The sequence below is a fragment of the Chironomus tepperi genome, unplaced genomic scaffold (genome assembly GCF_022539635.2).
Source record: "Chironomus tepperi strain 1889 unplaced genomic scaffold, CSIRO-AGI_Ctep_v1 contig_99, whole genome shotgun sequence".
In the NCBI taxonomy this organism is placed as follows: Eukaryota; Metazoa; Arthropoda; class Insecta; order Diptera; family Chironomidae; genus Chironomus; species Chironomus tepperi.
In genome coordinates, this window is record NW_027226221.1 from 142,327 (window position 1) to 161,999 (window position 19,673).

Sequence of the window (19,673 nt, forward strand, 5' to 3'; positions counted from 1 at the left end):
AAAAAGTAGTAAGGAAGAAGAAAGAGTGATAGGTAGTAGAATGGATGGATGGGAGATACATCTATAAAATAAAGAAATTGAGGGTTTTGACGCATATAACGGAGAATGAATCAGATTTACGTGATGTGAATGAAAATCATATGAAATATTTGTTGGAAGTAGAGAGAAAAAAAATTGTGCGGTGATTAATTCACTCAAATGCATCTTTTGGTTAGTTACTGAAAATGAAAAGGAAATGAAGACAGTAGATGAATTTACATTCGGGACGTGTCTGAATGCAAAATGAATTTTTAATATTTCGGCAATTTTCTTCTATTTTCTTATGAGATTTGATTACAGGAAGAGTATTGATTGTAGGAAAATTGAAGAAAAATCTGGTTTAATTGTTGTAAATGAAATATTCAATGCTTATTCGCAAATGACGTCCGATTAGACAGGCATGTAAGGAGGGTCAACTAATAGCCAAGCTCGTACGCCAAGTAAGAGAGACAATCAGTCACAGTTAGAGCTCGGAGTTTATTCGGATTTTGTATGAAGAAATCAAATCGACTCCATATGAAATTTGAGTCGACTTCAACTACTGGTTACAGTTGATCTTTACGGCTAGCGACGAAAAAGTAGAAGATACCGGCATTGGATTAGTATAAACTAGCTCAAGTACAAAGCAGAACTGCCCTGAGAACTACTTTATGCGCAGTTGACACGATACTAGCCCATGATCAAATGTATGTCCGTGTACTATCCGGATCTCTTATATCTCCGGGTCCTAGTCATTGATCTGGACGACTATCGAGCAATAACATCAATTATCCTGGTCCCTGTGTAGTTAGACATTTCCTATTCTAGTTATACACATGACTATCCAATAAAATGACTATATTTAAATATATTAATCAGAAAGTTAATCATTCTGTATTACTAACTTTATTTTTGTATAGAAATTTATTATTGTCATATTTGTATGATGAACATCTCCATTTCCGATAACGCATCACGTGATGCAAATTTTTTGGTTTTATTAAATCTAAAATGACAAAATATGAACAAAGTTTTATTATTTTTGTCAACGGTGCAGCTTAAGTTATGTGTCAAGACACGCTAATGTGTCTAGACGAGATCTCAAGTGCAGCATAAAGTTCAAGATACATACCTCTTATTTAAGATGTATTTAACTCTTGTATTGCACACAAAAGTTAGGAAAATAATAGGTCCTTGCATATTGAACAGAACGAAAGCCACAAAATACAATCTAGGATCTCCAATCAGACTGGAGCTAACTTCTACGATCCAATGAATTCCCATTACAATAGCAAGTCGCATATAGAGTGATGATCTGTAAATTAACGTGATTAAGTCATAAGCATAGCTTGAAGTCGACTTCATGCTGAATCGACTTTAATCGGATTTTCCATATCGACTTCGAGGTCTGTCCTAGTAAGCAAAGAGCATGCTTTTATGGTAAAGAAATACCACTACGTCACCTAAAAGCGGTATTTTTGCCTGTTAGGACAAAGCTTAGGGAACCTAGGGCTTAGGCACCTAGAGACCGCTTTTAGGTGACGTAGTGGTATTTCTGTACACTAAAAGCGGTCTCTTTGCATGCTAAGGCTGATCACAAGCTTAAAATGATTTTAATACTTATTAAAGTTTATGTTCTTCTTAGAGAATATTTTGCATGAGGTTCCTCTCCGATATGCTGTAGTATTCTGTTGATGTTTGTAAATCTTTACAGAAGTAAGGATATAAAGGACTGTGTTGACAATCAGACAAAATGCTAATGGCCCATAGATATAAATTATTTTTGGAAGTTTGTCATGATTTGCAAAAATTTTGCATGATTTCACACCAATTTTGTTGTTGTATTTGTCAGGCACTACTTCAAAGTGATTCAATAAGTAAAATATAATTTCAAGTGTTATTGGAATTCCAAAAGCATACAGACAGTATCGGATGAACACTGAGTTGCTTTCAATCCTTAGTTTGGACCTATAAAAGTTTTATTTAGTTAATACTTTTTTCGATTAATTATGGACAATACATATCATACTTAAATGTCCTCCAAATATCAAAACACAATACATTTGACCAAAAACAACAGCATAATATAGCTGTCATCCACAAGTATCCAAGTATTGTGCATATTTCGGTGTGTTGCTCCAATAAAACTTTATTATTGAGCTCAATTATAGATGATGTTGCGTAAAGAATGGCAAATGAGAATACATATGACATAAGGCATTTGCCATGAAGATTTCTTATTTCCGAGATGAAGGCATAAATAAAAAATGTTGTCACAAGAAATGGTATTGATGATAACATGACTAAATGATAATAAAATGTTAACTTTTTTGAACTTGAGGATTTTGATTCCAGAGCTAGAAGTTGGCTCGACTTCATACCCGAGCGACACAAAGGAAGAAGGCTCTGCCACGGAGCTTTTAAGACTCTTTTATCAACACCATATGGACACCAAACGGAGGCGGTCTAACGGAACCTGTTTAATGAACTAATTGACCGTATCGGAGCCTTATTCCTTTGTGTCGCTCGGGTATGTAATCTAGTCGATTTCGAGCTCTGGTTTAAACACTCAAATCCAAACTTACAATATGGACACATTCTGTAACCAGAGTAACAGTCATTCTCATCACAAGGAACAAGATATGAACTTTTAAATTCATCCTCGAATAAAAAATAACATCCTATTAAAATTAAAGAGGTTAAAAGGAAACAAATCACAATTCCTTTAAATTCCATTAAATTTGTATTCAATTCCTTTTAGTTCTGTATTTAATGTGCAACTGTAATTTTATTTTAATATTTAAGTACAGTTCATAATTTATAACAACAGATGAGTTATTATGTTGAGTCAAATTGATGAAATCACACGTGATGAATATCCATGAATTTTATAATAATTTAAGTATTAACGCTTGAACTTGTATTTTTTGAGTTTGTGAATCAAGAATCAATTTAGAAATATAATTATTTTAGTTCTTTTGATACATCCGAACAGCATAATGCTATTTGAATTTGAAAAACATTGCCAAAATCGGCTGTCATAACAATTGTCTGGCCTTAACAGGAACAAAAAATCTTTTTGGGGACCACTCTTTAGACGACATTCCACTGCCTGAAGCATAAAAAGGAGGCTATTAGCCGTGCTTCAAGTCATGTGCAAAGATGTTTTAATCACAAAAAATTAATTCAGAAGATGTAATCAAAAGAAAAATGATCAGCCATTCAATAAGCAAAGCATGAACTTGGCATTTACCTTTCTTGATTATTAGCTATTAAGTCACATCGCTTCCATCTTTAATATATTCTTATATTATCTGCATATAAAATAATAAAAGAATTTTTTCCACATATTCTACTTCCATTCTTCCTCATTTCAATTTTTCTCTACTGTCAAAATTTATTTATTCATCCATCTATACATATACTATATATGTCTAGAAATACATATGTGGATTAGTAAAAGTGGGGATGATAATAACATAAGAAGTTTATGTGTATATATCAACATTGAATCATATTTTCCTCATTTTTCCCTCTTATGTGTCACACATGTATGTTTTTGTCGGTGAGATAAAGGGAGAATTAGCGGGGGTAGAAAAAAGTGAAGTTTAGAAAGTAAAATAGACATGGATGGGAAGTTTGTGGAAAAAACGCTTATCGGTAGAAATGACAGAAATATACTTGACTGGATTTATGACACTCTTGAGCAAATTATTATTTCTGAGAAGTGGTGCTGTAGTGTCTTACAATTGAGAAAGTACGAATAGATTGAACGTATAGATCGAAAGAAAACTATAACAGAAAATGTCATTGCTGGAACAGAAACACAAGTTTGCTACACTACTATTGGCTAGAATCCGTAAGGAAACGTCGCCAAGAAGCTACAAAAACTATTTGGCATAGAACAATGTTGAAAAGAATGTCAGTTTAACGTGCTGATAAATTGTACAAACTAGACGACGGACCAGCAACAGAGTCAGATGGTAAGCCTTTTGTTGTAACTATGCTCCGAATACACAGGAACATGGTAACAGTAAGTAAGTAAAAAAGATCTCTAAGTCGGCATTGTTGAAATCGACAGTTGAAGTCGACTTGAGCTTAACTCTATTTTCGAGATCTGCTTAGGGCTGGTGAGGAAAATTTTTCTATTCACATCTTGATGTTAAAAGCACATGACGTTCGGTTCATGACATTTCTTGCCATGATCAGGTTGCCCATCTCTGACTACGGATATTACCAAGTTTTTAAGGTACTATCACGTCAATCTAATCATCATATGATCCCCGCAAATACGTCATCGTCACATATCAACATATTGTCAAAATGACACATTGAAGCTACTTCAATCCTTTAAATAATTCAAGAAAAATTGTGAAAAACAGAGAAAAACTCTTAAATCTCTTATACCTAAAATTAAAGACAATATGACAATCTAATCTTGATAAGACCACACAATTATTCGCAGCATAATATAGATACCACTAAAACACGAAGCGACATGACAAGGAATTTTGTGAATGTTAATCAAGCTTCAATATATGCGTATCGAGTGGGAAAGTTGAAGAAATATAAAAGCAACAAGATATTTTCTTTTTTTCATAAAAAAGAGACGCCTTGGGGATATGTTGAAATCACTAAAATATAGAAAATTATTGAGCTGTCTATGAAATTTTAGCAAATTAGAGAATAAATTCCTTTTCTTTACTCCCTTTCTTATGTTGTGGAAATATGAAGAACATATTTAATGGATTAATAGAATTTAATGAAATTATTTACGATGCGCTACATTTTTCACTTAGTTGACTTTATGTATATGTGGGAATCTCATTAAATTTTCATCATTTTTACACGCGAAGGAATGAAGCTGAAAAAGTATAAAGTGTTAAAAGAGGCAATGAAGGTTTTTAATCAAGTAATTTTATGGGTGTGATGTACATACATCTTCATTTTTCAACTGAATGCTTTATGATACAATAATTCCCCAGCTCTTTAATGCTTTCATCTCACATGACATGTAAATGCTTTTGTCTACAATAACACCTTAATCTGTAAAAGCAAACGACAATGGAATGCATTGAGCATTTTCTTTTACATATTCTAGTTCCTCCATATTCAGTGTTTTATTGCAGCATTTTTTTTTGCAAGAACGCGAATTTTTTGTGCTCCATTTTCATTCATTTGTGCTTTTTTTTTGTTTATTTGTAAGCGGAAACAGCAAAAAGCATGAAAGAGGGAAAAATTTATTTATGACATGCAAAAATGTTGGTGGAAGCTTTTTTGCTGACATAAATTTCACTTTACAAAAATTTTTGCACCCTCATACACGAGGAAATGAAATTGCTTGATATAATGAATTACGTAACAACTCTATGGGCTAAAAAGAGGATGAATTGAATATAAATTTGGAATAATTTTTTAAATGCCAGATCCATAACTTTTTTGTTTGATTTTTTATAAATAAATTTCCGAAAGAATTCAATTAAGGTATATAAATTTAAATTATTTATTGGATGTACGTCAGCAAACAATATTGAAATTGTTGTTCTAATTTGGTAACAATGAGAAATCACAAGGTAATGACACACGTTTTATCTGAATCAAAGACTTCTTCTTATTCAAAAATCAACTAACAGTACAAAGAACTTCAATTATACGATTGCTGCTGATTTTCTAGCAGTTAATGCTTAGGTACAGACAAGAGATTTGGACAAAATTCTTTAATTTGCAGACCGGACTCTACTCTTTCTTCCCTCTTAAATGAAGCTTACTAGTTTTTGTCAAAAACTGCGGGATTCAAGAAATAACGGTAAGTTAGTAGTTGGGGATGTACATGGATTGCTGCAATATAATACAGGTAGTGGTAAAAATCAAGCACTAATGCAAATAACGTCTTCGATCCTGAGATCGTCTGCACATTCAAACTGTTGAGCTTTAAATCATTATTTATTTTCCGTTTGAGCTTGGTCTTCATATCTAGTTCCAATTCGGTTCTATTTTTGGTTCTCTTAGCTTGTGGTTCTCTTAGCTTGTGGTTCTCTTAGCTAAGGATGGCAACTTGCTAACACATCCTGTTTTAACTACAAAAGCCTCTTTTGACTCCAATCCAATATGTGGCTTGGATAGCGAGAAGGTGAGGTTGGTACATGGCGAAGTTAAGCAAGAAGCGGCTGGCAGCAGTTGCTACATAGTAGTGATAAGATAGATGTAATACGCGCACTTAAAATGCATGAAATTCAGCTATGCAGCTATTTGGTGAATCTAGCTCTAGGATTGATATGCTTGTTACATCTGATTTAGAAATGGCCCATCTGGTTACATTGGTTTTGAATTGTAGCAGATATCATTTAATATAAAACATTTTAAAGCTGCATACTCAAATCAATCAAATGATCCACATCATAAGCAAACAATCTATAAATAAAGTGCAATAACCAGAATATTTTTTTCGTATATCTTGCATTAAAATATAATTTCATGCATTTCTATTTACACATTAATCTCATTAATTAAAATGCTGTACAACCATTTACATTAAATATGTATATTCAGATCGTGTGCATTCTTGAATATGGTTGATAAAAAAAACTGAAAAGTAGCAACTCGCGGATTTTTCATGCAAAAGCATTTCTCCCTCATGTGAATTGAATGAAAAACCCTTTTCATTTTCATAATTTTTTATGCTAAAAGCATTTTCATGTAGCACTAATAACTGTTCGAGTAATTACAAATTATAAATCATAAATTTTAACAACGTTAATTAACATGAAAGAAAATGGCTTAAAAAAAAAACTAAACCAGTATGAAATCGTAATTGAAAATGCACATTTTTTGCCTTATGTATGATTATTTAATTCACAAGTGGTAAAATTTTGTTGAGTTTATGCTGGAATAAAAAGTTCTCAGTATTTTATTACATTTCATGTGGAAGTAAAATAATTTTATCATAAGCTTAAGCCCGAGCAGCATATACTTACATGCAACGGGACTAATTTTAGGTACTGTTGTGGTCTTTCTGATCTTGAAAGCCTGCACTTTGCCACAATGCGGGGAACCGTATTTTTCGCTGTATATCCATAACAGGCAAAGAACATGCTCTTCAGAGATGGCTCACCTCAAATATACTAAGTGAGCATCCTCGTGAGCGTTGCTCTCAGATTATTCGGCTCTTGAGGGCATGCCCTTTGCCTCCAAGAGTATATGGATTAGAATCACACGTCACAGTATCGTCAGGGTATCTTCACATCTTACCGTCAATATGGCGATGTTCTGATTCCTTGTCAAATGCGCACGAGAGCTCATTGCCGCTATATCAGCATCCTAGAATAACTCATAAAGTTCATAATTATATCTGCTCATATTCCTCGTCGCAACTGATGGGAATACGACAACATACCAGTGACCTAAAGACATCACTGTGCTGCTCGGCAATATTATTTGTTACAATGAAAATGAATTTTTATGAACATCATGGTAGAGATTTTTGTACATGAGGAGTAATTTGTAGCATGCATAAAATTTGCATATTTCAAGTGTCGGTTGGAATTAAAAGGAATTAGCATACTAATGAGAAAATTTTCATTAACAATATCGAAAAGTGAGTCCATTTGTGAAAAAGTTGTTTAAAATCGTGTGCTATCAACGATTTTATGTGTTCTCATCTGACGAGTCTTATCATTATTTGTATCAGTGTTCTTATAGAAAGGACTTTAAAACTATAGAACTGATTAATCAAGGTCGTAAAAGTGCTATCATTGATCTTTAATTTTCTAAACTATTTTTCAATTTTATCATAAGATTAGATCTTAAATGAAGCACGTTGAGATATTGAGTATCAATTTTATGATTTTTGCAGGGTCAAATCTTGCGATGCTCTTGAGATCTTCAAATCAAACTTTAAATCAGTGTTACTGTATGACTTGGAAATTGACCAAGTCCCTTACAAATCATCTTCAAGTTGTCGTTAACAAGTGCAGAAAAATCTGCAGCCTTTATAAGAAGCCAAATATTCCTGAACAGCACAAGTCTGTCAATCCATCAAAAATCAGGACCCAGGGTGGAGTAATGTATACTTGACACCAGATTTCGTTTAAATCTGGCAACTTATCATAGTCACGCCAGTGTGGTGCCGGAATATGGATCAATTAACCGACTTTTACTTTTGGGAATAATTAGCAACAATGAGCATGCAATGTATTCAATGACAGGACAATTAGTTATTGAAATTGAGATTAACAGAAAGAAGTGGGGCTGGATTGGCTATACTTTATTGAATCATGAAACAAACAGGAATACTTTTGGGAACGTAAAAGGCAATAGGAGTGCTGGAAAGAGGAAAATCTTTTGGTGCACAACCATAAAAAAGAAGACAGAGCAACAAGAAGATAAAATAGTAGAAGTACCCATTTTAACTAGAAAAATAAACCTGTAAAATCGCTTTATTGACGCCTAGTGATTCACAATAGTTCTAACAGGAACCAATTATCATCAAATCTTGAAAATCATCCTTTGTAGGATTGGAATTGGAAAAGTTTCATCCTTAAAAATCTTAAATCCTAGCTTTACAGAGTCGATCATCAATCGCAGTACCTGTTTTCTTACAGTTAGCCTGTATTGCATTCTGTTCGATTTCTCGGCATCCTTAAATTTTCACTAGATCCGTCGCTTAGTGCTTGTCAAGTCTAGTCTTTAAAATATATTAAAATTGATCCACTCTCAATTTGTTACTGCCCGAAAAATAAATCTTATTTTAGACTTCAAGGATAAACAAATCAATCCTACACTCTTTTATAGTAAAACCTAGTCAGTTCTAGAAACAACAATTTTATGCCATAAATATAAGCCTTAAAAATATTCTGTCCCCTGCTGCTCTCATCGCAATTCAATTGAAATTGATTTCTTCTTTATATTCTTTTATACTTAAACCCTTTTTTTTGGTGACTCGGAAAAGACTGCTATTTATGGCACTTGAATGATAATAGAATGTCAAAGAGAGGCTGAAAAGTCATAAATTCTGAATTTGGCAATAAATGAAGACAGAACGAGAGGAAAGGAAAAGCTTTCAATTTGATCCATTTGTGATGAAATTTATGTCAGTGTCTCTTTGTAGAATGTGTGCCTTTTCATTGAAAATAAGACAGCAGCAAGTTGGAAGAAAAAAGGAAACGAAAAGAAAATCATAAAATAAAATTTATTTTTTGGTTAAGCAATACGAAAAGGAAAGGAAGAAGTTGAGCTTCACATTTGAATATTAAATTGAACTTTCTTCCATTGGCTTTTTCTCATGAATGATGAGTGGAAATATGATGTCTATGAATAGTTAAAAGTTCCATTTTCCTGTCAGATTTATTGGTGGCGTAGAGACAGTGTCGTAGCATGGGGGCTACATCCGGATCAGCAGTTTGTCGCGACATCGGTTCGCAATCAAGGAACCGACCATGCAAAGCTAACAAGAGTGCTCAAATCTCATCTCCGACTACACAAAATCCTCGTTACGTCTCGTAATAAAGACAAACTTTCGTTCCACTTCTTGAGCACGTCTCTTTTATATCCTTTGATCTGAAATTATATTAAGAAAAGGAGGAAAATCTTCATATTTTTGCCATTAGACCACTTCCAACATGCCATTTCCGACTCAAATATTTCATTGCTAAGTACTTTCTTTTTCCTTAAAAACTTTTTCTTTTGCTTTTAATCCTCCATTAATCTCCTCAACAACTATAATCGTCTTATGTCTATATAGAAATAAATACATCGAATTGAGAAGCATTATCGATGGAATATCTACATATATTCAATAAAGTCATTCTATTCATTCTTTATACTTACATATCCCTCATAAATGCATAACTTGATGTAAAGTGAATCTTGACTTCTCCTATTATTCATCATTTAAGCTCATCATAAAAAAAGCAAGGAAGACTTTCTTCTCCCATAAAATAATGTTCATGCACTGATTTTCATCTTCAGTCTTTTATGATTCATACAAATTTGATTCTTAAATATGGAAGAATGGATGGGATGCATGATGAAGGGATTGTTGTCTCATGATTTAAAATAAATATGCTGATGCTTAAATTTACTCAATTTGTGATGAAGTATATCATACTATGTCTTTCGAGATCTTGTCATTGTCCTTTTGGGGATTATTTGTTGTGTATGGCAGTGCATGAATGCAGAAGTTTTGAAGAAACTTAAAAGTTGGGAAGAAGCTGGATGTGATTACAATTTGAAGCTTTGATGATTATTTCGAATAACACAAGTCGGTAAATTGATTCAAAACTCAGCAACAGGCTGGTTCCGCTCTGGATTTTGGATTTAAATCGAATCCGGCATCAGGCAGAAGCCACAACGTCCTGGGATTGGATTTTTAATCGACGAAGCGAATAACGCTACATATTGTGGAACCTTAGAGGCAGATGGCATGGAACAGTCCAAAAATAGTGCTCTTATGACTCCTGACATGACTATGGCTTCGAGTCGGATTTGGCAAAAGTTGGTTCCTCGCCCAAGCCCTGCCTGCGATCGGATTTCTGATCGATCAGCTGCGTATCACTAAAAGGCAGATGGACGTGAAAAAGTCAGAAAATAGTGTCCCAGGTCACGTGACTTTAGTGTGGGACTAGATTTGGCTGAATCAGACTCCAAACTAGAATCACTTGGACTATGCCCGTGTAGCACTTCTATAAATCCTGTAAAAGAAGAAATTGTAAAGCAGCCATAATCTTTTTGTTGCAAAGGTGCTGACTCGCTTTAATTTATTACTTGTGGGATGTAAAGTTATGTCTTCAAGTTCATTTAATCTTTATCAAGAAACAAACTGCTTAAAGCCTTTTTAATCCTATAATTTCAATTACATCCTCACCAAGTTCAAGTCACAAAACTCGACAACAACCCCTGTGAATGATGTTCATATAAATACCATAAAAACTTCACATGTGAAGGGATACACAGACTTAAATTTTATTTTATTTATGGAAAGGATGTTCAACAAACTGTAAAGTTTACTTTCTTGTTAGCTTCTACATCATCTTAATAAAATCTTGAATGAAATTTATTTTCCTTTAATTAAATCTCATCAGTCAGTCTCATCCCTCCTCCTGTAACATGAAAATGGGTAAATATGCAGCAGTGTGAAAGGAATAAATTATGGGATACATAAAAGGAACAAAAGGAATTGATAATGATGAAAACACATACAAATATTTCAATTTGTTTCAGTCAATTCATTTTATTTTTTTTTTCTAGATTCTGTGAAGGATCTTCTTCCATTGCTGTTAATGATGACCAATTAAATTTAATTCTCTTAAATTGGACAAAAATTTGATTTTTTTTTACAGTTTTTGTGTATGTTGTATTTCCGACCTTTTCAGTTTGGCATGTAATACTTTGTTCAGCTTAAACTTTTTTTTGTGAGCTTTTTTCTCTGCCATTTTTTTAGCTCATAAACTTTTTTTTACTATTCAGCCTTTTTATAAATTACAATTTTTTTTCTGTTGGACATATAAAATTTTTTTTTTGATAATTTTTTATATTTTTGCTGTTTTTAATTAGTTTTTGTTATCTAAACGACGATTTGATTTACGAAATAATTTTTTTTTGATGTTTTTATCTACTTACTCGTTAGTGAAATATTTCAACCTTTTTTTTGAGTTTCTAAATACTTAATTTAAATGAATACATGAAAATTTGAATTTGCTACAGAAATGGATTCAAAGAGAATTTATGGGAGTTTTTTGATTTTTTTTCCGTTCATTTTCGTTGTTTATAATTGCAATTTCAAGAACTATTCATTATTGACGTCTGTTGAAATAAGATTTTTTGATCTTTCATTTATAAATATCCCAGAAATAGGGTTCGGAAAAAGACTAACTGATAATCTACAGTTATTAACATGTAGATTATCTACAGAAAATCTACAGTTATCTACAGTTTGCAAACTGTAGATAAATTTTTAAATGAAAAAAAATCCGTTAATCAAAATCGAAAATTTTGTAAACAAATAATTTTTTTATTCTTTTTTCGTATCAAATTCACTAATTTGCTGCTGATTTTAGTCACTAACAGTGTAATAAGGCTAGAATATGGTTTCATAACCATTTTCTTCTTGATATTAATCAATTTAATTAATTTAAATTTCAAAAATGTTTTTTGTGAATAATTTGTGTGAAAAAGAGAGAAAAGTAGCATCAGAAGCTGTTTTAAAGATTCTTTAGCCAGTGTAGAATGATCTCGTGAAAGAATTGCAAGTCACAGGCAACCCAAAAGACTCAAAATAAAAAAATCATAAAATTCATATCGATTTACGAAAATTCTTCGATTTTTGATGTTGTTGATACCAAAAATTAGATTTGTGATGTGCTAATCTCTATTGATGTTGAAATCAATTCATAAATTGATAAAATTGATATAAATTTATCAAAATAAATGAATTTTGTACAAAAATTATAACGATTTTTTTTGTTTCGAACAAAAAATCTACAGTTAGTTATCTACAGTTTGTAACTGTAGATAAGTGTAGATAACTGTAGATAACTGTTAATAACTGTAGATGTCCGAACCCTACCCAGAAATCACAGGGCGTTGGAATAGCCAAAAATCTGGCCAAATCCAGTGTGACTAGATTCGATGTTCATGATTCGACGAATTCCACCCTTCATCTAAGTCAATCTGGGTCTGGATTTTCGACCATTTCTACTCCATCTGCTTTCTGGGTATCAAGCTTTTGATCAGAGTTGACAGATAGGTGCCTGTGGATAGGTATCTAGTTGGTATCATGATAGTTTTTGTCTAGGCATAACCTTTGAAAAGACAAACAAATTTGCCCTCTTGTAGGCTTGCCTAGCCAAAAGCCTAGGGAATCTAGGTGTCAACTCTGCTTTTGATAATGCTAATAATTTTTCCACTACGATATGCACATTCTATGAAAATAATTTCTAACAACAATTAAACTTACATTCTGAAAGCAATTCTATTTTTCAACTCAACTATTAAAATTGGATTTCAATCCAATTTGAATGAACTAAATATTAATATCGACAATATTCTTCTTAACATAATTCGTATGGTAACGTTGAAGGCAAATTAGTCAATTGAACACTTGAAAGAAAATGGAATTAAAGATTAGGGGTAGTTCACTCGTTACATTAAGGTGGTGGAGGATGGTTGAATTCCTTCTAATTGAATGGTTTTTTAGTGCCATTTCAGTTTGAATACTATTAAATCAATTTCGAATTTTTTGAAAATAAATCCATTTAAATGTTGCTTTATGATGATTAAGTTCATATGGAACTCTTTTAACTCATACGGAACTCACTTAAATTAGAGAATTAAATTTGTACAAGTTTTGTAATGTTACCAGCAATAACTTGAGATGTAAAACCGTTTTAAGGATTCTGAGCACTGGGAGTTAATCTAACAATTCAGTTGCTGGCCTACACTTTATGCATTTTATTTGCGGAATCCTGAAATTTTGAAAATTATGGCTATTTCCGAAATGGCTTTAGTCTTGAGGATATTCAGGAAAGAGATTTATACTATTTTTCATTATTTTAAATTGTAGGCATATATTAAGAATGAACTAAAAAGTCTTAAAATCTATTTCCAAAAATGTATGTCGAAATGCATATAAATAGACACCAAATAATTAAACCTTTAAAAAATGCTCTAACATAGAATTTTTAATAATTGAAAATTTGTACCACTTTAATGCTCCTCTTAATTATACTTCTAAGGCTCATGCATTGAACATAATTTTATACACGACTGTTCAAACCTTAATTTCATTTACCATCAACAAAATACAGACCAAAAAACCTTCAATTTTAAATCCAATTGAAATTTGTTTTTCTAATCGTGTAAATGAGCTGCAAACAGCTATAAACCAATTATCCAATTTAGAATGTGAGAAACTTTTAAATTAAAGGTTTTTTTGTGTCGTAAAAAATTCAAAAAAAAAGTTTCAATTTACATCCAACATGAAGTTTTGCTTCGTCGTTCCACTTGTGCATGAACGGAAAAAAACATTCTAACCCTAAAAGCAATAAAGTTCAAATTCCAATCAGAAAGTTTGAGTTTTGCTTGTTTTTGTTTGACTGCTGTAAAATTTATCCTCAATTCAATTTTTATCGATTCCCATAAAATCTCCTTGATCCTGAGCTTTAAAAAATATTTTTCTTTTTTTTTGAACGAGTTCAAGTTTTGGATTCTAAATGCTTAAAACAATGTCTCGGACATGACACATTTTATTTTATTTGATATTTTCCAGACTGTCATAAAAAAATGAAAAATAGAAAAATTTGGTTCTGACAGTTGATTGTTAGAACTGCTGTTGCTGATGATGATGATGATGATGTGATGTATTTTATGAATGTCTATGTTTGCTGTGTAAATGTTACTGAAAGGCCAAAGGATGGAATTTTTCTATAAATAAATTTTGATCATTTGTAGTCTACATGAAGTAATTTCAAATAGGACATGACATTTTTATAGTTTCGCTGATGAGTGAATTCAGGATCGAAGCTATATTTGTGGAACTGGTTTTAATTAAAATTACATTTTGATTGAATATTTAGGACAACTTAGAAGTGTCAGAATTATTTTTGGAGGAAGGATCAATAGATAGTTAATAAAATTGCCAGTGAAATGGCAGTAGTGGTCTAAATGGTAGAGCGTTGGCCCTATTTGGTGCAGGATTAAATCTTTGGTTTTGTTCAATTTACGAAGTAAAAAATGCAAAAAAAAGGTTCCAATTTACGAAGTTCGTTTTAAATTTAAATGTTTTAGTTACGAAGTTTGGGACGTGTATTTAGTGCATATTGAGGTCTTTGATGCATAATGAGTATCCATTGCTGCATTCACAAGTATATGCGATTATCTTGATGATTTTCTGCATAAAATCTTGTCCATATAAAATGTATTTGAGTACATTGTAGGGTACATTAGGTCTCATGACGGACAGTGACCTTGCAATGTGCAGAGCTAGCAAATGGTTTAGATTTCATTATAGTTTATAAACTGTAAGTCTAAAGGATGTGACAGAATAGATTATTGGATCACATACTCAAGAACAGCTTATGGTTCAGATGCTTATTGAATAGGAGTTTTGGGGGTCAAAATGCCAGATTTTCTTCTATTAAATCCTTAACTCCATCATAAATTTTTGGAATCCAAACAAAAAGATTTCAAACCTTTTTCTAGCTATACTCCTGACCTCAGACATCAATTGCAACAAATATACTCTAGCTTGTTCCCAACTCATGATAAATAAAAATGTCATGTTCCTGAAATTCACTAATTTTATGTCCAAAATTTTTAGTTTCTGTATTTTTATCTTTATCTTCATTTTTAACTTTTTTCATCATTTTTTGATTGTGTAACAAAATAATATTCAACATATTGGATATTAATTTATTAATTTTTTAAATTTCATCATTTTTCTTAAATGATTAGTATCGCATTTCCTACTAGAATAATTAATTTCCTATTCCTATTTACAAGTTGCAAAAAACTTCATTTATTGATTTTGTCAATAAATCGGATTTTCAATATTTTTGTAGTCTCTTCTGTTTAGAATTGAAAAATTGAAGCATACATTTTTAAGCTTTTATTCCAATTCTATCTGCAATGAAAATATTTCATAATAAAAAAAATTTAATAAAGCATATCTTGATCTTATAAACTCAATTTCGCATCTCATAAATTTCTCTTGACTCTGATTTATCGAATTTTTATTCAAATTTAACTCTTTTTAGGTTCCGAGTGACACAAGTGAAGATAGGTCCGCCATGGAGTTTCTTAGAGTTTACCAAGGAGCTTTAAGGGATCCACCAAACCTCTTTTATTGACACCGAATGGAAGACGCCTCTGTGTGGCTTCCATATGGCTGTCAAAAGAGGAGTCCATATGGTTACCAAAGTGAGGCAGCTTCCATAAGGCTGTTAAAAAGCTTTCATTTGGCCGCATCCTTTTGGTGACCATATGGAAGCCATACGAAGCGACTACCTACCATTTGGTCTTAATAAAAAGCTTCAAAGGACTCTTGAAAACTTCATGACCGACCCATCTCCAACTGTGTCACTCGGAAAAACAATTTAAAAGCGAGAATTTGTCAGCATATTAATTTGAATTTCATTCAAAATGAATAATGCTTATGATTGCATCCAATATTTTGATAAATTGTACAGCTAAACTGAACAGCATCCAACATTAATCATTGCTCAATTTAGTGATGGATGCTTTGTTTTTCTGAATTTAAAATTGAGATGCAAAAATCATTTCAATGCAGATATATGCAGACCACATAATCATTCAGTCAATCTGATTTTTTTGTATGTAATCAGATCCTTCTATTGCTCACTATTTCGTTTATTTTTTTGTTCCTACATACCTACACTTTTTACAAAAAGCACATTTTAATGTTCATTCATTGAATTTTCTGATTTAAAGCAGAGAAAAATTGATTTTTTTTAAAGTTTTTCAATTTTTTTTTATTGTGTGAATTAGATTTTTTTTTATATTTTTTTGTTAACTTACATTCTGTTTTTTTCAGATAAACTAATTACAATTGATTGAATTTGTTAGCTATTGCTTACTACTATGTTCATAACAAAAGCCAATTTTATCAAAAATAGCAAAAAAATTTAACAAATTTAACAAATTAATTTCAGTGTTCAATTTATTTTTATAAATTAATAAAATTCGATAATGTGATTCATAAGTTTTGACCCGAGTGACATAAATGATGAAGGCACTGGCATAGAGCTCGTAAGGCCTTCACCATGGAGCCCTTAAGTTCTGCATCATGGAGATCTTAAGGGTTCTATCATGAAGCACTTAAAGGCATCCATCATGATGCTATTAAAGGCTCTATTATGGAGCTCTTAAGGCTTTCATCACGGTGTTCTTAAAGGCTCTACTATGGAGCTCTTAAGGCTTCGATCATGGAGCTCTTAAGGCTTCCATCATGGAGCTCTTAAGGCTTCCATCATGGAGCTCTTAAGGCTTCCATCAAGGAGCTTTTAAGGCCTCCATCATGGAGTTTTTAAGGCCTCTATCATGATGCTCATGGAGCTCTCAAAGTCTTAATTACGGAGCCTTTAATGCCTAAATCACGGAGCTTCTAATGCTTTCAGCACGGAGCTCTTGAGGATCTTAAGACCCCGCTGAACCTCTTTAGCCACCCTCGTTTGTCTAAAAATTGGAGGTTTCCATTTGGTGTTAAAAGGGGCTTAGTTTAGCCTTAAGAGCTTCGTGTCATAACCTTCTGCATTTGTGTCACTCGGGTTCATATTTTGACTTGAATTTGAGCTCAATTTTAGATCCACAAAAATTCAATGGAAATCCATTTCAGACACTTTAGGTCATTAACAATGATGAAAAGTGAATTCCATTGAAATTTTTGTGTCTGCACAAAATTGACACCTTTTCAAATAAAAGAAAGTTTTTTCCTCATCAGCCATAAAAAAAACTGTGAAAATCAAAAACTTTTCCATCCAAAAATGACTGAAAAACTAAATTAAAGTTTCATTTTTGTCCTCAATTTTCATATCAACATTAAACATATTTTTCATCCATTCCTTCAATATTCATTTCTTTTTTTTTGTGTGAATTTAAACCTTACATTTGACATCTGCTCTCTATCTATCTACATACAGGATTTATTTGACTTTTTTTCATGTTTTGTTAGACACGAAAAAACTTAAATATGAGAAAAAATTTCATATATAAAAAAAAGGAATCGAATCAAGTTTGGAGAGGAGCTGGAAAAAAAAAGTTCTCGTTTTTTTTTTGGCATGAAATATATAAATTTTATAGCTGTCGGCAAATAAACTAGAAAAAAAAATTATTTCTTGCAAGCTTTTTTTCAAGCATTAAGCGAGCGAGCGCGAGGGATGTGGTTGAAATTTATGTGATATATATCGAACTATTGATTTACTGTATTGTTGAATTTTATAAGGCAAAACGAATTGTTGTATGTATATCTTCTGTATATATCATTTTACTTGTTCTGTTTGTTGCAACTGACTATCATTTGGAAAATGTATAAAATATTTTTTAGAGAGTATAAATGGATATAAATTTTCTGCTTTTTTTACTAGTTTTTTAAATATAAAAAAAAAGACTCGAAACAAAGACAGAAATGAAAATTATTTTTCATTTTATTGCTTTTTATTCTACATTATTGGCATTCATCGTCTAGCTTGTAATCTTGGAGTTTATCACGACAATGAGTTTGAGGTGATTTCAGAAAGAGAAGTAATCATGGAAGTGGATTTAATAGCTTTTTTTGTGAACAAAAGTAATTTAAGTTCAACAATTTATTTATAAAGCTCATGAAGACTAAAGCAGACTATTTAAAAGCTCCAACAAGTCGAATAATGTCCCTAGCAGGTAAAGAGCGTGTTCTGAAAACTTGCTTCCTGATAGAGCCTGATAGAGTTTGGGAGATTTTGTGCATCAATTATCAGAAACATCACTGACAATCTCTGGTTAGACGTGTTTGAGTGTTTAGGTATTGAAGTCTAAATTTGAACTAGAAATCATAAGCGCACCTTCAATATAAACTGATTTAGAGTTATGGTGATCGAGAGGATTTCGTGGTCGTATTTCCTTTGAGCATGCTCACCCTCATGAACGTGTTCCTTTAGATGAATATACTCCCCGAAAGCAACAAGTCGAGTAACAAGCAAAGAGCATTGTCTTTAGTGCTAGTTCATCTTAAATTTACCAGATGAGAATGTTTATGAGCGTTGCTCACACCTTACTATGCTCTTGACTCACACTCTTCACTTTCACGGCTTATTGCCGTCTACCAAGTCGGCGTGAATCTGGCATGATTCTGAATTTAAACTGAATTCGGTACTAAGTTAGAATCATGTCGATCTAAGTCCTGATTATTAATTGATTTGTGTTGTTCGGGCTCATCGTGGTATTGTCTGTTGGGGTCTGGCTCCTCTTTGACCTAGGATCTAACCCATTACCAGGATTTGCTTATACCAAACTGACAGCTCATAGCCTAAATATTCACATTAAATTGTCTTTTAAAAATTCCATCAAATTTGCATGAAACAATTTTTTTCCAAACTTTTCATATCCCCATCCTCATGTTCGTGAATTGGAATTCCATTTTAATGGATCATTTTCTCATTTTCATTTCCCAAGTCATAAAAAAGATTTGCGTGAAGGACTTTTTCTTTCATTCACTTTTCGATTTTGGTTTTGTTCTCCTTTGAGGACTATTATAAGTTAAAGCAACAACAACAAAAAGAAAGAGAAAAGAAGTAAATAAAAACCAACATACAAACAGTTAAGGATGAAAAGGAAACTAAAAACGTTCCTTTTCATCGCCTATATGCTATGTTTATTTCCCACAAAGAGGAAAATTGTTGTGCAATAAAAATGAAAAAAATCTTTAACAGCAAAAAAAAAGAAGGTAAAAGGCAATAAATTTCAGTTTTGTGACGTACTGGATATACATGTATTATTACAACTCCATCGTGTGTATAAAAATTCACAACAACAACAACAGCTCCGCGTGTCTTGAATGAAACGGAATGTATGAGCTGGTGAGAATGAAAGAAAAATTTATGGAAAATCGATTTTCCTTACCACTGCCACTTCCGCTTATTTTTCCTTTCACACTTTAATGTTATTGACCC

The 19,673-nt window shown here is 32.2% G+C and overlaps 1 protein-coding gene across 1 annotated transcript; it reads right to left on the minus strand.

The window, feature by feature from the left end:
• Positions 1–951: 951 nt before the first annotated feature.
• On the minus strand, positions 952–2,319 carry LOC139087095 (G-protein coupled receptor Mth2-like). The gene is made up of 3 exons (XM_070635791.1): positions 2,048–2,319; positions 1,151–1,333; positions 952–1,024 (listed from the first exon to the last, which is right to left on the minus strand). The coding sequence occupies exons 1-3, from the start codon at positions 2,317–2,319 to the stop codon at positions 952–954; spliced, it is 528 nt and encodes a 175-aa protein (XP_070491892.1).
• Positions 2,320–19,673: the final 17,354 nt, after the last annotated feature.